Raw genomic sequence first — 18,550 nt, 5'->3', positions numbered from 1 at the left:
CTGAGAAAGTCTTTCAAACATTTGTTTTTTATTTTATTAATAAAAGTCATTAATTGAAATCGTTCTTGTTTAAAGGTGTACCCTTTGGCTGAAGTGGTAAGTTAAACTTTATTATAAGCTGTAAAAACAGATGGATAAACATTGCCATACACTTCGTTTATGAAAGAAAATACAGTAGTTCTACAAAGAGTTCTCCATAGAGCCACTGAAGTTAAATGGTGCAGATCATGGTTTCATGGCCCCTTGAATAGAACCACTGACCCAAGCCTGGCATAGACAGAATGTTCTAGAACCGCCACTGTTCTCAAGTTGGAACTTCACACATTTAAAATGATTGTATTAGCCAACTTGTTGGGCTAACAGTCAAAATAACACTTCACTGTGCTTAGAACTTATAGCCTGTCTTAAAAAACACCAATTCCCATTAAAAAGAAATATCCAATCCAAACCATAATCCAAAAGTTAAAAAAACAAACATATCATACAAACTGGGAGTGAGGGTGATAGTGCCCGTCTGTTTCCACCCATTTGGCATATAGAGCTTTATATAAAACGTGCAGTATAGAGCCATTGGCCTGTTTGATAGACATGGTACAAACACAGAGTTTGACTCTCAGCCTATCAATGCAGCGGCCGCTGCCGTGGGCGGGCCCTCCTTTTCTATCAATAGAGAGACTGTGTAAACGTCCAGAAGTGCTGCAGGCCTGCGATGTGCTGGGTTTGCCTTCGCTCGGGGAAGTTATAGCCGGTATCGGACGTCTCTCTGCATCTATGATCTTAAATCAAAATAATCTGATAATTAAGAAATATTTTTTAACATTTTAACATGACAGGGACATTGGAGTTGTTCGTTTGTGTTTCGGTGTTGCTGCTTTCCCCCTGTGCGAGAGGTGCTCCAAGGGAGAGGGTGTACTACATCGGGATCATTGAGGATTTCTGGGACTATGCGCCAAGTGGGAGAAACCTTATAAACGGCAAAGAGATTGCGGATGATGAGTACGTTTTATTTCAGAATATAAACACGTTTGCATTCATGGTGGTTTGTATGGCTTTTATTTATATTGGGATAAATTGTTTGCAAGTAACCCACAAAAAGACAATTCACATTGCGTGTAACCCGATCCACAAATATTTGTAGTTATGATTTGTAAAATGATATCCACAGGGATGTTTCCCGATCATCAAATACATATTTTGTCAAAAATATCCACTCTCACAGAATTTTACACACGAACTAGACAATATGCCTGTGTGGCTCTCGTAGAGATGGGTCCAATTTGTCAAGCACCTGATGTACAACGTGTTTGCGCGCACAGCATCCACCTTTAGATGGCGCTGTGCGGATTTAAGGGCTGCCTGCTTCCTGTGTTGGTCAACAATGCCTATTCTTATTGCGTGTATATATATATTATGTATATATTATAGAATCGTAGCCTACATATTTATTGTAAAGGCTAGAAACCTGTAGACTATAATATGCAACATCCCATGTGAAGCATCTGAGAACCAATTGGCTTGTTAAGAACTTTGGATTATGGATTTTCCATTTTAACATGCCAATTTTAACTGATGTAACTTTTGAAAAGATTGAGTATATCAGTGACGTAGGCTGTATGTAGTAGCTGCTGTACTACCTAGTGTGGATGTCAGAAAATAGAAGGTCTACTTTGAAAGAGCTAACGTTACCAGCCCATACTAGCCAGTTTTATGTTGATCACTTGGTTGATAGGGTTTGATTGTTGCTTCTTCAGTCCAAACATTAGCCCCTTCCAAGCGATTTATGTCCTCTTTGGGTTCCCTCAATAGAGTGCTTCTTGTTTTGACTCCGTTAATTTATTTTAAAGATCAGGATGTCCACATATCAAAAGATCATCCTACTTCCTTTTATGTTTGCAGTGCTAACATGTTTCCGTTTCATCAAGGCTTATTGTGTTCCAAGTGTAATCATTTCATCTGCACAGAGGTCAAGCCATGACTGAAGTGAACTTCATTGTTCAAGTAGTCTATAATTGTATAAACTTATATAGAGCAGAACTGTAGTGGTGTTTTGGGGACTTTTTCAAGTGGGGGAAATAGGTGTGTAGGTGAGTACTGAGGCATCGACTTTAGGTAATAGACCTTCATGCCCAGGAAGGAAGAAACTTAAGTGACTGAGCTAGGCAAGGGGATGGCCTGGATTGCATCAACATTGGACTGAAGTCGAGATATGCCACCTTGAACAACGCGTTGATCAAACTGCATTCTTGGCTGATTCATTATAATATGATCTGACTCGGGTCAAGTAAAAACAAAACAATATCTCTGCATCTCTTCATATGCTTTTTATAATGTGATTTCATTGAACTATGGTATTGCCCTTATTACAGATTGAGGTAAAACTCAACCTGTTGAGTGAATCAATTGCATAAACATTGTCCAGTAAATGATTCGACTAACAATTCCCCATTTCTATAAAAACAAGGCACCTAACAAACAAAATGTTTGTTATTATTAGTGTCAAAATAGTTATTAATATATAATATAATAAATTATTATAAATAAATTGACAGCAGTTCATAACACAAATATCTGTGTGTTTCTCCATGTCTGTGTCTCATCAGAGTTTCATCGATATACTTGGAGCGGGGGCCTAATCGTATCGGCAGGGTGTATAAGAAGGCCGTGTTCCGTCAGTACACCGACGCCTCCTACACCCTGCAGTCCCAAAGGCCAGAGTGGCTGGGCTATCTGGGGCCCCTGATCATGGCCGAGGTGGACGAAGTCATTGTGGTCCACCTCAGGAACATGGCCTCCAGGAATTACTCCATCCACCCCCATGGAGTGTTCTACACCAAGGAAAACGAGGGTACAACTACAACACAACACACGTACACGCATTTTGACACACGTGTGCACACACTGGCGCATGAGGACACACACACAGGCTCATGAAGACATGCACAGGCACTGACACACGCACTCGTGAAGACACACGCACACAAACGCTATGGAAAACACACACACAAACACACATGCTCATGAATAGACACACATACACACACTAAACACACACACACACACACACACACACACAGAAAAACCCACCAGTTGTTATTAGCGGCGGAATTAGTCGCGCGGTGCTGCGTGTGTGTGTGTGTGTGTGTGTGTAGCTGCGTCCGGTGATCGCCCCGTAAAGCGCGCGGTGATATTTTGTCTACGCATTAAAAGTTGGCGGAAGCGGTTGAAAGCCGTGTGTCAGTGTGTGCACCCAGGGTTGTAGCACCAAATTCTGGGCCCTGTATACAAGAGGTACTGATGGCCCCCCCCGAATTCCCCCTACCAGCCCCCTGCGCAGAATTATTGACCGGGGTGGAAGAGCAGTTGTTGACCGGGGGGGGAGGGGGGGAGAACAATTGTTGACGGGGGGGAAGCAATTGTTGACACGGGGGGGGTAAAAAGTTAGTATTGGCAAAACCGTTTTTTTATTTTGAGGCGGCAGGGCTAAATGTAACTAATAAAGTAACTTGTAATCTAACTTAGTTACTTTTATAATCAAGTAATCAGTAAAGTAACTAAGTTACTATTTTAAGGAGTAACTAGTAATCAGTAATCAGATTACTATTTCAAGGTAACTGGCAACATTGAACACAGGGTAGCTTTGTGTTTTGAAATGGTCTAAAAATTCATAAGTGACAACATTCCCAATGAAGGATTTTTTTTGTACTCGAGCCCTCAAGATGATGTTTCGGTCTTCACAGAACCCAATTCAGTTAGAAATACACACATCAGATAATATCAAAGCAACAATACGATAGCAGAAACCATGCATTTGTTTTATGACTTGCTTTATTAATTAATCGTTCGTCCTTATCTTCCTAATGTCTTACTGATGTCATGTATATATCCTATTCCATATTATTAAAACAGCAATTATGTTTTTGCCAGATACACAAGATCACAATAAATGCCTTATTAAGTACAACTCAAAAGCACCGAAACCATATTCATTTGCCTTTTGCGTTCACCAACAGAGGATGACTCACTCTGCTTCTCTATGTCTATGGGTCAACTGATAGCATCATTTCCGCTGCCATGTGACCAGTTAAGGACTCAAAGTTCAGTAGAGTAACAGGACGTGTCCATGTGTTCAAGAAGTATACATGTTTTACAGCACAATCCCTCAATGTTTCGAAACCTCTGACGTAACATTAAAAGGGTTGATAAGAAATACAGTTGACCAAAAAATTCAGACATCTACAAATATTTAATCATGTATCTGCATGATTTGTGTTGCAAGTTGCCATTCGTGTCCAATGTCAAAAAAACCTGACCTATTTTAATCAGAGCACAAGACCCTTGAAGTTCCATTAGCAGTTGGATTAACCTCCCATCCTTCCTACCTTCCTTGTGTGTGTTTTGCTGTGGAGCAGGAGCTCTGTATCCAGACCGGACCTCGGGGCAGATGAAGCTGGACGACTCTGTCCCCCCAGGCGGGGACTACACCTACCGCTGGGAGGTGCGACCCGAGTTCGGCCCCACGCAGAACGACGCCAACTGCCTGACCTGGGGGTACCACTCCCACGTGGCCGCCCCAAAGGACATCGCCTCGGGCCTGGTCGGGGCCCTGCTCACCTGCAAACGAGGTGAGATCATGAGACTCAAGGCCCCGGTATTCCCACAATTGTATTTTTTTTACAAATAGGAGAGCCGAAGTGCTGACAAGCTGCCTTTGGCTGGGAGATTTCGACAGGGTACAATGTAGTCGCTGCAGATGGGGCCCGTTTAGGTTGTATTGTTGACCAACTGCAGGGGGGGATTGCATTGGGAGGGAATGTGTGAAAAGCTTGACTCGTTTGACCCTGTACACACTCTGGGCGATCGTTTAGTTGAAACTTGCGCTTTGTCGGTGCAAACACACCAATTTTGATTTATTTTGAATAATCTTTTAAGTAACACAAGCCCCAGTCCAGATCGAGCCTATCCAATGGAGGAGCTCCGATAGAGTCATGTGCCCTGTGCCCCAGGTGTCCTGAAGGAGCAGGTGGAGTCACAGTCGATGGAGCTGGGCCGCAACGATGTCGACCAAAGCTTCATTCTGATGTTCAACGTGGTGGATGAGTCCTCCAGCTGGTACTTTGAGTACAACATCAAGACCTTCTGCTTGGAGCCAGACACAGTGGACCAGTCGGACGAAGACTTTGAGGAGTCCAACCTGATGCATGGTGGGACTTCCTTTTTGCTGTGGTTTTTGATCACCAATGCCACACAAATGTTAAAATTCGATTCTATTACCATTTCAAACGTTATCCCATGATGTTGCATGAGCCTCCGATTGCAGAATAAAAACTTTCAAAAGTTGGAGCCACCGGCAGTTGGATGTCGGAGCCACCTCCAGTAGAATCCCGGTGTTTTCTGTTCTCACACAGCTCAAATGTCAATGGGTTCTTATTCTTATCTTTTCCCAGCTATTAACGGCTACATGTTTGGCAACATGCCCGACATGCTGCTGTGCCAGCACCGGCCGGTTTCCTGGCATCTGTTTGGCATGGGTAGCGAGGCGGACCTCCACTCCGCCTATTTCCATGGCAACACGGTGTTGGAGCGTGGTCACCGCACTGACGTCCTCAGCCTGTTCGCCGCGACGTTCGTCACCGCACAGATGGTTCCCTTGTCTCTGGGAAGATGGCCGCTGAGCTGTCAGGTTAACGACCACCTCATGGGTAGGGGCACTTAACCTTTCACCTCTGTCTTTATACGTGATGGATAACCGAATGTGCTGACACAGTGCTGTTTCAGAGCCCCCTTATTAAACCTGTGCTACCCCTGGACTGTAGTTGAGTTCTGACCTTCTGAAAGATGTCACTTCGCTGACATGTCAGAACATGCTCTTTAGATCCAGGAATGTGTCAAAATAGGGGGTTGTCAAAAGTCCAATTATCCATATAAGCAAAGGGTTGCACAAAATAATGCATATACTCTGACAAGGAGCAGTTTGCAAATCTACTGATTCATGAACTCTCAGTTTCCGACCTTGCATAAACAAACCATGCAGAGTTTATGTAAGATTTGGCGTGTGTTTGTGTGTGGATATGTGTATGTGTATCTGGATGTCTGTGTGTGTGTCTGTGTGTATTTGGATGTCGATGTCTGTTTGTGTGTGTGTGTACGTGTGTCTGTGTGTGTGTGTGTGTGTGTGTGTGTGTGTGTGTGTGTGTGTGTGTGTGTGTGTGTGTGTGCATCCCCCTGACAGCTGGGATGCAGACCTCCTATACGGTGAAGGGGTGTGGAGATGCAGGGGACTCCTCACAGCCGACCGGGGTTGTGAGACAGTACTTTGTGGCCGCAGAAGAGGTCACATGGGACTATGGTCCGTCGGGATTAGATAACATCAACATGATAAACCTTACCAACATCCAGAGGTAAATCAACCCTCTCTCAGCCTTCGTTTAGGGCATTAAGAGGCCTGAGGAGTTCCCTTCTTACATGTGTCTGATGCTTGTTGCATGCAGTTGTTAGCATTTTGGGCATAACGGATTTCCGGTCCTCGTCTGAGTAAAAAAAAAAGAAGAAAATACTGCATTTTAAGGGAGTCTATTAAGGGAGATATAAAGTGATGCTCAGATAATCAGTCCACCTTAAATTATTTTGTTAACAGCAGTGCAGTAATGTTTATAAAGACTTCACCAGGTAACCCTGGTGATTTATCGACCCAAACCAGCCCAGCCTTCTGCTAGGAATCCCAGACACGCCAAAAGCCCCCTCTCAACAGAGGAAAGGATAAACAACTGCCACAGCAGGGCTGTTTATAAATGTTAGACATGTGTAGCCTACATCGTATCTAATGTTTTTTTTTATATAAACTGAAGCTTGTTAAAACAGGAGCAGGTCATTATAGCAAAGGCTCAGCCATTATAAATAGTACACTATACACAAACAAGATAATTGCAGAGTATAGGAATCTGAACAGAAGGTAAGGTATGTTAGCTTCGTTAGAGATAAAGCATTAAGAATGTGCATCTTGTGAGCTTTGTTCACGTGTCATTGTGGAACATAAATGGGTCATTTAGCATCTGACTCGCTCAATGTTTCTGAGGGACGTCGATATGATTATAGGCCTTATTGTTCCTCCCTGACCAGACAAGCAGAGCCTTGTTCTTTAAATCATGAAAAAAAAGAAAAAGACCCTTATCTAACGTCTATTTTGTTCTATTGTGATTTCTGGCACATACACACACACGCACGTCTATGCACACACACACTCCCAGTCCATCAGAGCTCTACTTCGGCCGGACTGCCGGTCGGATCGGGGGGCGGTACTGGAAGGCGGTGTTCAGGGCCTACACTGACAGTACCTTCACCAGCAGGAAGCCCTCGGACAAACACATGGGGATTCTGGGTAAGGCTTGTTATTGACCCTTTCTCTTTCTCTTTCCTTTTGTATTTATCTCTATTTTTCTCTTCCCTCTTTCTCTCTATTACTTCTCTCCTTGTCTTTCTCCCCTCCCTCTTTCTATTTCTCTCCCTCTCTCTTTCTGTCTCTCGAGCATTCTCTTCCTCTCTCTCTTTCTATTAATGCCTCTCTCTTTCTGTCTCTATATTCAGACTATTTCCCTCTTTCTGCATCTCCTCTCTCTCTCCCTCCCTCTCTCACTCTCTCTCACTCCTTCAAGCGCTCTCTCTCTGCCTCCTCCCTTCCTCTTCCTTCCCCTCTCTTCCTTGATCTCTGACCCTCCGCCGCTCCCCCCCAGGTCCGGTCCTGCGGGGGGAGTTGGGGGACACCATCAGTGTGACGTTCAGGAACAAGGCCAGCAGGAATTACAGTGTCCAGCCTCATGGGCTCCACGTGGACAAGCTTGACTCTGACGGTACGGACACCTTAAAACAACATGGTTTAGTAGGCTATTCAGGGGCACGAGTGGAATGGGGAATGGGTTTCCATCCCAGCCAAAACGGTACCGGGAAAGTGCTGGTGCTCAAACACCAGAGAAATAAACCCCGTGCACACACGTATCATTCAAATGTTCTCTCGAGACTGACCTCATGGTCACTTATTTGACACTGCTACTACATTGTATCATCAGAGTAAACAAAGTTGTTATTTGAGATGTTCCCTCCTTCATGTCTTGAACCATTGAACCTTAGTGAAGAACTTCCAGAACTATTCACAACCTTGTGACAGGTTTGGGCGGGGCTGGAGCCGAGGTGGGACCAGGGGAGACCTTCGTCTATGTCTGGCAGCTGCTGGAAGGCCCGTCTCCATCAGACCCGGACTGTGTCCCTTATCTGTACTACTCGGGCACCGACCCTATCAAAGACACCAGCTCCGGCTTGGTGGGACCCCTGCTGGTCTGCAAGCAAGGGTCCCTGGGGAGCAGTGGAGTTCAGGTACACGCTGAAGTGTGATCTCATAGCTCATGTCCTGTGTAGCTCAACTCTGCTAGGGCCCTCTTAATGCAAGGGAGTCAATCCAACTGACGACGTGGATCTGAATGTCTCCCCAACAGAAAGACGTGGACAAGGAGTTTTTCCTCCTCTATTCCGTCATGGATGAGAACGAAAGCTGGTACATTGATAAAAATACCGAAATGTACGCCACTCTGCAAAGCCCATTGACAGAACAAGAACAGGAGGCAATAACAGAGAGCAATAGGATGCATGGTAATTGGTATATGTGTGTGTGTGTGTGTGTGTGTGTGATGTGTTTGTTAGTGAGAGAGAGAGAGAAGTGTTTGTATGTGTGTTAGTGTATGTGTGTGGTTGCATGTGCGCATCGGTGTGTAGTTTGCGTGGAACATTTGGGTGTGGAACGTGTTATTCCTATTGTTTTGAGGCGCTGTATCAACATCATTGTGTTCCAAAGCCTCTACCTAATAACATGTATTATATAATAAGTGTGTTCCCCCCCCCCCCCCCCTTGTCTACTTCAGCGGTCAACGGCTTGGTGTACGGGAACCTTGGGGGTCTGGAGTTGTGTCAGGGGGAGCAAGTGGTGTGGTACATCTTTGGCATGGGCACCGAGGGGGACATTCATGGTGTCCATTTCGAGGGCAACAACTTCCAGAGGCAGAGCACCACCCGGGACACGGCCAACGTGTTCCCACACACCACCGCCACCCTGACCATGCAGCCGCAGTCGCTGGGTGAGGTGTCTGCTCCGACCCTGTGTTTCACGTCAGGTTTAAGATGAAAAATCAGAGCTGAAATCCTGGTGAACCGGGCCGTTTGCTGTTTTTTTCTTCGTCTTTGTTTTCGACCAATCATGTCGCTGCAGGTGGGGATGTGTGAGCAAGTCATAAGCACTTGAGCACATTCCGTGAAAGCTCCAAACATCCTGTCTGAACAGCAGACGTTGAGGCTAGATATGCACTATTCTTCTTCTGAAGGCTTCCTCCAATCGCAAAAATGAGTTACGCTTTGGTAGGATACTTCAAATATGCCGGTCACGAAACAGGAAACAAAGCATAACCCCCGTTCCTTGCTCCCCCCTGTGACGGCCAACTTTGCCGTGCCGTGAAGCGTTACGCCTCTTCCTCCCTCTGTTTTTCTGTATCAGATGCAGATATGGTGAGTGGTTTTATAATAGCTCAAAATATACATATTTAAAAAATATATGAATTGTGGGTCTGTTCATACGCCTGTCATTTCTGCCCCACTGAAATATAGGGTCACCGCACACTACTGTCTTTCTCCCTACGTCCTTACCCTTTGAGCCAAGGTGTTTGTGACAGTTCTGCTCTTAAATAGTAGGACTGCATAACCCCCCTTAGCAACTACAATTAATCAACTCCCATCCCAACCACAGGCCAAGCCATCCACGAACAGGCTCAATCACACTATATATATGCCCCCACATAATCTGAAATATAAAAACCTAGCACAGTATAATAATCAACCACAATATAATAATTGACTACAATATAATCGATTGCAGGCGGTGGTTGTGGTGGAATGTAAATCCTATCTTTAGACATATTGCACATCTTTTTCTAGTAACTTTATCTTACTCAACCGTTGTTTTTGCTTTGCTTTGTCTTATACTAAATGCCCGTTTGGCATTTATTGCAGTCCTGTTCCTTCCTCAGGTGTCTTCTCTTGTGTTTTTCCTTTGAGACTTTCCTGGAAGCCCTTTTAGAAGGGTTTGGGTTTGGGGTGTCATATGACGTGGGGCCGGTTAAGCCCTTGAGGCACTGTGATTGAGGACTATACAAAGAATTGTAACCTCATACAAATACAAATACAGGTATATTCGAGGTGAACTGCAGGGTGACCACCCACTACAGTGCCGGGATGAGGCATCAGTACCAGGTGGGCCCATGCCCGGGACGAAATGTGACTGCCGCAGCGCCTCAGAAAGCCACCAGGGTAATCCCGTATTTCATCAGCGCCGAGGAGACCGAGTGGGACTACTTCCCCGACAGTACCTGGGAGCTGGAGAACCATCCGGTGAACAGGTGTGTGAGTGTGTGTGTTTGTGTGTGTGTGTGTATATGTGTGTATGGTGTATATGTTTGTGTGTACATGCATGGAACATAACAACAATTATGCAGCAGGCATCCTGGTTTAGCCGGGAACATAATTGTATGTTATGCTCTTCTCCCTTTGCGGCCCGCTAATGTCTACAAATGTGTGTGTGTGTGTGTGTGTGTGTGTGTGTGTGTGTGTGTGTGTGTGTGTGTGTGTGTGCGTCCAGCCCCAGCCATGTGCATGTGGGAAAAGCACCAGATCGAATCGGGCCACGCTTCAAGAAGGTGGTCTACAGGGAGTACACAGACGAGACCTTCAGCACGCCGCGGCAACAACCGCAGCACCTAGGAATCATGGGTAAGAGAGGGACAGAGAGATAGAAGGGGGAGGGAGAGGGATAGACAGGAAGACCGTTGTTCAAGACCTTTTTTTACATTGCTTGATGAATATACGATTTTGTCCAGATGAAGCTCCCTCCGGTTTTAAATCGAATGAGAGAGGGAGAGAAAGTGGGAGGGAAAGAAATAGAAAACCGACATCGAAAGAGTCCAAGATTGAGCAAGAAGAGGGAAATAGAGGGAGGGAGAGTAGATAGAGAGCAAGAGAATCAGGGAGAGAGACAGGGACAGGGACAGGGGGGACAGCGTCTGACTAACAGCTATCCGTTGCACAGGTCCTCTGGTCAAAGCAGAGGTGGGCGAGCAGGTCCTGGTCATGTTTAAGAACAAGGCAAGCCGGCCCTACTCCATCCACGCCCAAGGCATCCAGAGGTCCTCTCGCTACCCAGGAGCCAACCCTGTCCAACCTGGTGAGGCTTTAAGAACCGTATCTACTGTACGTACATAGACCCTGCATATTTCAGAGGCCAAGACTGGCCTGTAAACGGGGGATCTGATTTTCAGGATTTTTTCAAAAGATAACTTTTACATTTCCAAATCGATTGCATTGAATTGTTTTTGCACTCATATTAAATCATATTATATATATTGTAGATACAATATTGGGAGAACATTTTCTTTTTTATTCCAGGTAGATAACGATTCTTTGAAAAAAATTACTAATAGATCCATAAAGGCCATTACGGTGTCTATATATATATATATAATATTTGTATATTTGTTCTATGCTTGATGGGTTTAGGTTATATGTCCCTTTCAGTTAATTCATGTTATAAATTGATATTGCATAGGTCTGCTTGTAGGATTTGTGGTATATATTGAATTGGTGTGGTTCTGTCTTTCGACTTAATGTTATATACAGGTGCAGAACGTTAGGTTATATAGGCCCAGTGATGATTAATGTTATTAGTATTATAGATTGATATTTCATGCTGTTCATGTTTCCTTTCAATATGTATGTGATATAATGATGTTGAATGGTTTTTCCTTCAGGCTTCACCACCACCTTCGAGTGGGACTTCCCAGAGAGCTCAGGTCCAGGGCCTTCAGACCCTAACTGCGTCACCTATGCCTACTTCTCCCCTGTGGATTTCGTAAAGGTAACCACTGCATCTCAGCTGAACAGTTAACACAGTAGTAACCTTTCATTTCCGTGAACAGCTAAACCCGATTATAGCCCTGGGGAAATCACAGCCAATACACATTGATAACCAAATCATTATCTGATGTCATTTGTCTTTTAAACCCCTTTACTGGGTCCCAGGGAAGTTCATTCATTCTGCGCCGGCCCCTAAGGCTGGATTAGCATGACAGGTCCCCCCAGAAACAGCTGGTTCACCAAATCCACCCAGAAACAGCTGGTTCACAAAATCCACCCAGAAACAGCTGGTTCACCAAATACTCATAAAAACGTTGTTTTTACACATTATTGACCTTTTGAATAAACGGGTCATGTTAGTGTCGATGGTAACGCGGTAACAGGTAGATTATTCCCTCCTATGTGTAGGATATGCACAGTGGTCTTCTTGGACCCCTGGTGGTCTGCAGGCAGGGGACTCTGCACAGGGGTACGGCGCCTGAGAGGAAGAGGAGGGACGTGGAGAAGGAGTTCGCGCTTCTCTTCATGGTGTTTGACGAGAACCTGTCGTGGTATTTGGACGACAACATCTTAACTTACCTCAACCTAGCTGCGGACTCCAACATTAAGGAGGGGGAAGACTTTACCAATAGCAATAAAAAGTATAGTAAGTACACAACACATATTTTTAACACAACAAGAGATGAAACCATTTGGCCCTTTTATATACATGGCATTTTGCCCATTCCTGTTGAAAATACAAACAAGAGTTACCAAGTGATTCCCCGCAGCCATGCATTGAATACTCATGTAAAGATGGGTAATATAATAACAGTAATAACAGGCCTCGGAAAGCTTTCTCCCCAACTGTCTAAACATGCAATTATGAATAACTGACAGACATGAGCACATTTGCCCTTCCTCATTTTATGCATACTCATGTGTGTGTCTGTGTGTGTGTGTGTGTGTTTTTGTTTGTCTCTATGCGGGCGTGCGTGCATGTGTGCGTGTGTATGTCTGTGGGTTTTTTTGTTTGTCTCTGTGTGTGTGTGTGTGTGTGTGTGTGTGTGTGTGTGTGTGTGTGTGTGTGTCTGTGTGTGTGTGTGTGTGTGGCAGCTATAAACGGCCTAACGTATGGGAACCTGCGTGGGCTGGAGATGACGAAGGGTCAGACGGTGGACTGGTACCTCCTGGGCATGGGGGACGATGTGGACATCCACACGGTCCACTTTCATGCTGAGACCTTCACCTACCGGGTAGGCTCCTCTTCTTCACCGCCTCTGACTTCAAAATCACAAAATTAGCAAACAGGCTCACATCGGGTGTTTAACCCGGGTGTTTCACTTTGTTTCACTTCATATATCTTTAGTTCCTTCATGTTGCTAGAGGCGAGGATTTGTGCAATTGTGCAATTGGCTAACAAACTCACATTCGGGCAGCAGAAGTAAACTTTTCAAAAGTATCTCCAAAGATTTCAACACTGTGTGTCATCAACACCGTGTGACCTGGCGTGTGAACTGAATACACTTGTTAAAATCCCCTTCTGAAAGCCTTATCTGCTCGCACGAATTAGTTCCTTTTCTGTAGGAACTGGTATTGAAACATGCAACAATGTAACTTCCCAATAGCTTCTTTCAGTTGTTGGTGTCCGGTCCAGGCTCTGTGCCGACTCCACACAGATTCTGCTATAACACAGGACTGCTCGATCCCAGACTACTTGCCAACCATTGCCTTACAATGAATTTGAATTTGAATTTGAATTTTTATTATTGTGTCATGCATTAGCATGCCCAGCCCACAAGGGCTTACAAGACACCATTATAAAACAACATAGACAGACCAAAAACCAAAGGTAGATGCTAAACAATACTAACATAAGCGATATAAACCATCCTGACGTTTCATCCAGGCTTTAGTAACAAAAGAGGCTAATTTATAAACATTAAAGGTAAACAAACATTCCATCCTGCCATCATCATTACTCCAAAATATTTCAGGGTTTTGACCAAGCAGTTCATTTACAAAAGGTACTCTTAGTTCATCATAGAAGGGACAGTATAAAAGAAAATGAGATTCATTCTCCACTTCTCGTAAATCACAAAGTTCACAAAGTCTCTGTTCCTCAGGGAACAGAGACTTTTCCGTAATTTCAGTTTTAACATTATATAATTTAACCATTCTTCATTGAACCCGACAAGTAACTTTTTTCTAATTTTGTTTATGCTGCATGATAAATTATTTCTATAGATATACTGAAATTTGGCTTCTTCAAAGACAGCATGAATCTCTGTGGCCCATAGAGAGTTCTGTACTTTACTCCAAAGGAAAACTTTCTTATTGATCCTGTCATCTGACATATTAATAAAACGATTCCACAGTCTAATCATATCACACTTTCTCCTTCTTTCTTTAAATCCCCATACCCAAGCAGCATAATTCACAATGGGAGAAACACATGCATCATACAATTGAGAGTAAGTAGAATAACCAAGGTCTTTACATATTTTAACTTGTTAACAACGGAACCTAAAAGCTCAATCAGCCAGGAGTTTAATTCCATTTTCATAATTCATAAATTCATCGAGTGGAAATCCAAAAATATTTATTAACAGATGTATTTTCTAATGGCATATCAGAAAAAGTTAAGATTTTCTCACTTCTTGGGACACCTTTTTTCTTAATTTATTTTTATTATTTATTATCGAATTAATTATCGAATTATGGACAGCCTCCATCTGCAACACCAGGTCTGTACTAAGTATAACATATTCTGTAAATCATCGTCGGATTCAGCCAGCAGAACAATATCATCCGCGTACAACAAAGTACCCACAGTTAAATCATTGAAATGTATACCTAAATTAGCATTCTTGATTTCAAAAGCCAGGTCATTTATATAAAGAGAAAACAAACTAGGGGACAGGAAATCACCCTGTTTAACACCAAAGGGGGTTTTAAACCAGTTAGTTTGAAAATCATTTACCTGAACACACGCAACAGAGGAACTATATACAGTGACTTTAGTTGATAGAATTTACCATCCACACCTGCTTTTAAAAGTTTTAAGGCAAGCAGATCTCTATTTACCCAATCAAAAGCCTTTTGGAAATCCACAAAACATACAAAAGTAGATTTATTTTCTGCAATTCTTGTCCTGACAATTGTTGAAATTGTATGAATATGATCAATGCAGGCTCGATTCCTTCTGAACCCATTCTGTTCATCAACTAAATATTCCTCTGTTTCCAGATACTCGGTCAGCCTAGCATTCAAAATACTACTCTACAGTTTATACACTGTGCTAAGAAGGCTGATTCCCCTGTAATTAAGTGGTATCCTAGGGTCATTCTTAGATGACTTTGGGATAGGTTTGATAATAGACTTATACCACACGGAAGGAACAATACTGTGTTTAAAACAAAACCTAAACAAACAGAAAAGCATGTTTAAAAGAGGAGGTGACTTTAACACTTCATTTGGGATATCTTCCACACATACTGCTTTTTTCAGCTTAGACTTATTTATAGCAGCTTTCACTTCTTCCAAGGTAATATCACAATTCAAAAATAAATTTGGTGAATAGTTCTCTCCGCCTATATTTCTCTCTAAATTGACCTTTGATTTACATGCATCTTCAAGAAAAGCATCTTCAAAAATAGGTGGAATATTACTTCCTGAAAATAAATCAGCAAAATCGGTCTCCCACTTTTTAATCACAAAATCTTTCCTGCATTCCAGGACATCATTACTTATGACAACCTCCATAGGTATTTTCTGTATTGTCTTTGGGCCTAATTTATTAATTTCCCTCGAAAATAGTTTTGGATTATTGGTTTGTAAATAATCTAATCTCAAGGACTGCCCTCTACTAAACTCGCTTTTGTAGAACCTTAATTTTTTATCAAATGTAAACTGTGCTTGCCTGTAATTTTCTCTTAGTTGTTTCCTCACTGGATCATTACATCGAAGAAAGTTCTTTTCAGCTATTTTCCGTTCATTCCACAGTTTTTGGAGCTCAGAATTCCAGAAAGGTTTAGAGCATCTTGCTAACTGCTTACATTTGTATTTATTTAATTGTTTGGGTTGACATTTATCCATTTCTAAAATCATCATATCACAGAACTCATTGTACCACTGATCAACACTATTTTGTGTACTTTGACAGGATTCAAGTTGTTTTATTAACTCTAATAATGCAAAGCGACACATGTCAGAGGACAAAAAGTTTTCAGGAAAAGTTCTGCATCTCTTTCTTGATTGTGAAACTGATTCATTTTCTTCTGTTATTTGAACTCCAACTTTAAATGTTAACAATAAAAGTGAGTGATCAGGTAAGTGACATCTTTCTCCAATAAGGTTCATACAGGTTGCAGCATTTTGATCTTTACACATTGAACATTTGGACTTTTCGTTACTTTACATATTGTAGGCTTGTTTATTTATATTTTGTATTTGTTTTCATTTGTTTGAAAGAACAGGATTTTGTGGCTCTGTTAATACTTACTGCGGAAGTTATTGATGTGGTAGTTAGTAAGTAGCGATAACTGTAGTGTTAACATGAATAACTAGTACAGCAGCAGTAGTTATCACTGAGTTACTGGTGGAACCAAAGGAAATCTGAGATTAGCTGTCGTGGTTAGTGTTCTCATTCTTACTACCTTCCTCTTTTTCTTACTGTGTGTGTGTGTGTGTGTGTGTGTGTGTGTGTGTGTGTGTGTGTGTGTGTGTGTGTGTGTGTGTGGCTGCAGACGGACGGTACACACCGCGCTGACGTGTTGGACCTCATCCCCGGGACCTTTCAGACGGTGGAGATGGTGGTGGACAACCCCGGCACCTGGCTGCTCCACTGCCATCTGGCCGAGCACATCCGCATGGGCATGGAGACCACCTACACAATACAAGGTGTGTGTGTGTGCGTGTGTGTGTGTCTGTGTGTATGTGTGTGTGTGTATGTGTGCGCATACATCTGTGTTTATGTGCGTGGTGTGAGTTTTATGTTTGTCTTTTTTCTTATTGCTAGCTTGATAAAGAGCGCGTTGACGTCACAAGGGCTCAATTGAAATCAATGAGACAATGTTATTAATTAACCAAGTTGTGAAGTGTTAATGACTTGAAGTCTGGCCAAATTTGCAGTAATGGCCCATTGAATTAAATTCTAAATTTTAACAGTTCAAAGTTTCATATTTTAAAAAATGTACAAATATTTTTAGAAAATAACACAATATGTTACAAAAGTATAGTACACGATTCCCAGATGTCTGTTTCCAACATGTCTCCCATGCAGATGTCTTAAGGCCTACAGATGGCTTAGGGCCTAAGGAATCGGCGGCGGTGCAAACCAACGGCTCTGGTGTTGTAGTTTCGCTCTGTCTTCTAATGCGATGGATTCCGACCTGGACACAAACTCTTTAACACTGTGTGCTGGGCCCATGATCTGACAAAGAGCTAGTGAATCAAAAATGTGCAATACACTTTTAGAATACAGAGAAAACATGTATGGCATCGAGTTCGTACCCGATTAAGTAATCGATAAGATAACCTTTATTATTGTTTAAGTTTCGTAGCATTCGAATGATATTTGTCGCCATCTAGTGGATGCTTGGAGTAAATCTAGGTCAAGTTGTACAAATACATTGTAGGCCTATATGTAACGAAAAAACTGAGACTGATTTGAAGAGAAATTAAAATAAATAGATTTTAAAAAAAGTGTCTGCGAAACAAAATTTGCAAAACAAATGGGAAGCTAAAACGGGACAGTTGTGAACATTTTGGAAGTTCCCCCTACAGCAGGGGGCAAGACCCAAGGCAGGGAAAAACAAGAGGGACGGCCACAGAAAAATGGAAAGAGGGACGGCGTCTGGTTTAAGCAGCCTTTCCTGACCCGAGTCAGACTGATTGGACTCTGGAGCTGGGTGAGGCTGAACACCTGTTGCACTTTAAGCAATCAGTGGGTACAGGTTAAACCAGACATCACCAGACACACTCAGTGAGATCTCCTGCATGGGAGCATGGTGCAACAGGCCATGTATAATTATCTGAAAGCCATACAATAAACCAACATCCAACACCACCACCCGGTGGCATTGTTACATGCGGTTAGCAACATCACTCCTGTTTTCTTCTTTAGAAATATGTTCATTTTAAGATGTGAATGGTTAGTAATTTGTTTGTGCATGTTATAATCATTGTTATTATATATTGTATGGTTCTATAATGCCTCTTCATAACGTATTGCATATTTGAATTAGAGTGAGTGATTAAATACGGAAGCACTGTTTTTTTATACACAGTACAATACATTTATTTATAAAAAAAAAGATTGTTTTCAAGTAGAAATTCTGCTTCGCAAGGAATGTATTCGCAGTTGAAGGCAGTGTTTTCAGGTTGCAAATGGGAGTACAATAAGAGATTGGTGGATATTGTGTCCTTATATGTCCTATAAATAAAAGGTTAAATATCTAAGTGCTCGTTCAGTTGAATGTTGATTTCGGAACACTGGGCTTTGGAGGAATGATGTAGTTTAGTTCAGCTCTTATCTCTTGTATTGTAGAACTGGCCCCTGTGAGGTAAAAGACATTGCAGACATTTGACAATTATCACATATAACTAGAAAATGCATTTCCTGCAGAGA

At 42.7% G+C, this 18,550-nt stretch overlaps 1 protein-coding gene across 1 annotated transcript; it reads left to right on the top strand.

Annotated features, from left to right (window-relative positions):
* The first annotated feature begins 712 nt into the window (after nucleotides 1–712).
* hephl1b (hephaestin-like 1b) lies at nucleotides 713–18,347 on the top strand. The gene is made up of 19 exons (XM_079738905.1): nucleotides 713–996; nucleotides 2,601–2,845; nucleotides 4,410–4,622; nucleotides 5,004–5,201; nucleotides 5,445–5,699; nucleotides 6,230–6,398; nucleotides 7,245–7,375; nucleotides 7,728–7,844; nucleotides 8,159–8,364; nucleotides 8,484–8,637; nucleotides 8,907–9,119; nucleotides 10,220–10,430; nucleotides 10,670–10,800; nucleotides 11,117–11,251; nucleotides 11,835–11,941; nucleotides 12,349–12,586; nucleotides 13,036–13,175; nucleotides 16,668–16,821; nucleotides 17,204–18,347. The coding sequence occupies exons 1-19, from the start codon at nucleotides 827–829 to the stop codon at nucleotides 17,329–17,331; spliced, it is 3,315 nt and encodes a 1,104-aa protein (XP_079595031.1). The 5' UTR covers nucleotides 713–826; the 3' UTR covers nucleotides 17,332–18,347.
* Nucleotides 18,348–18,550: the final 203 nt, after the last annotated feature.

The sequence above is a fragment of the Pollachius pollachius genome (assembly GCF_949987615.1).
Source record: "Pollachius pollachius genome assembly, chromosome: 6".
NCBI classification, from domain to species: Eukaryota; Metazoa; Chordata; class Actinopteri; order Gadiformes; family Gadidae; genus Pollachius; species Pollachius pollachius.
This window is presented reverse-complemented; position numbering and strand designations above follow the sequence as displayed.

Bases quoted from the DNA above. Each gene is read 5' to 3' on its own strand.
- hephl1b (XM_079738905.1), top strand. From the start codon at position 827: ATGACAGGGACATTGGAGTTGTTCGTTTGTGTTTCGGTGTTGCTGCTT. The intron at 2,846-4,409 runs GTACAACTACAA...GCTGTGGAGCAG, and splicing joins CTACACCAAGGAAAACGAGG to GAGCTCTGTATCCAGACCGG. The intron at 5,202-5,444 runs GTGGGACTTCCT...ATCTTTTCCCAG, and splicing joins GGAGTCCAACCTGATGCATG to CTATTAACGGCTACATGTTT.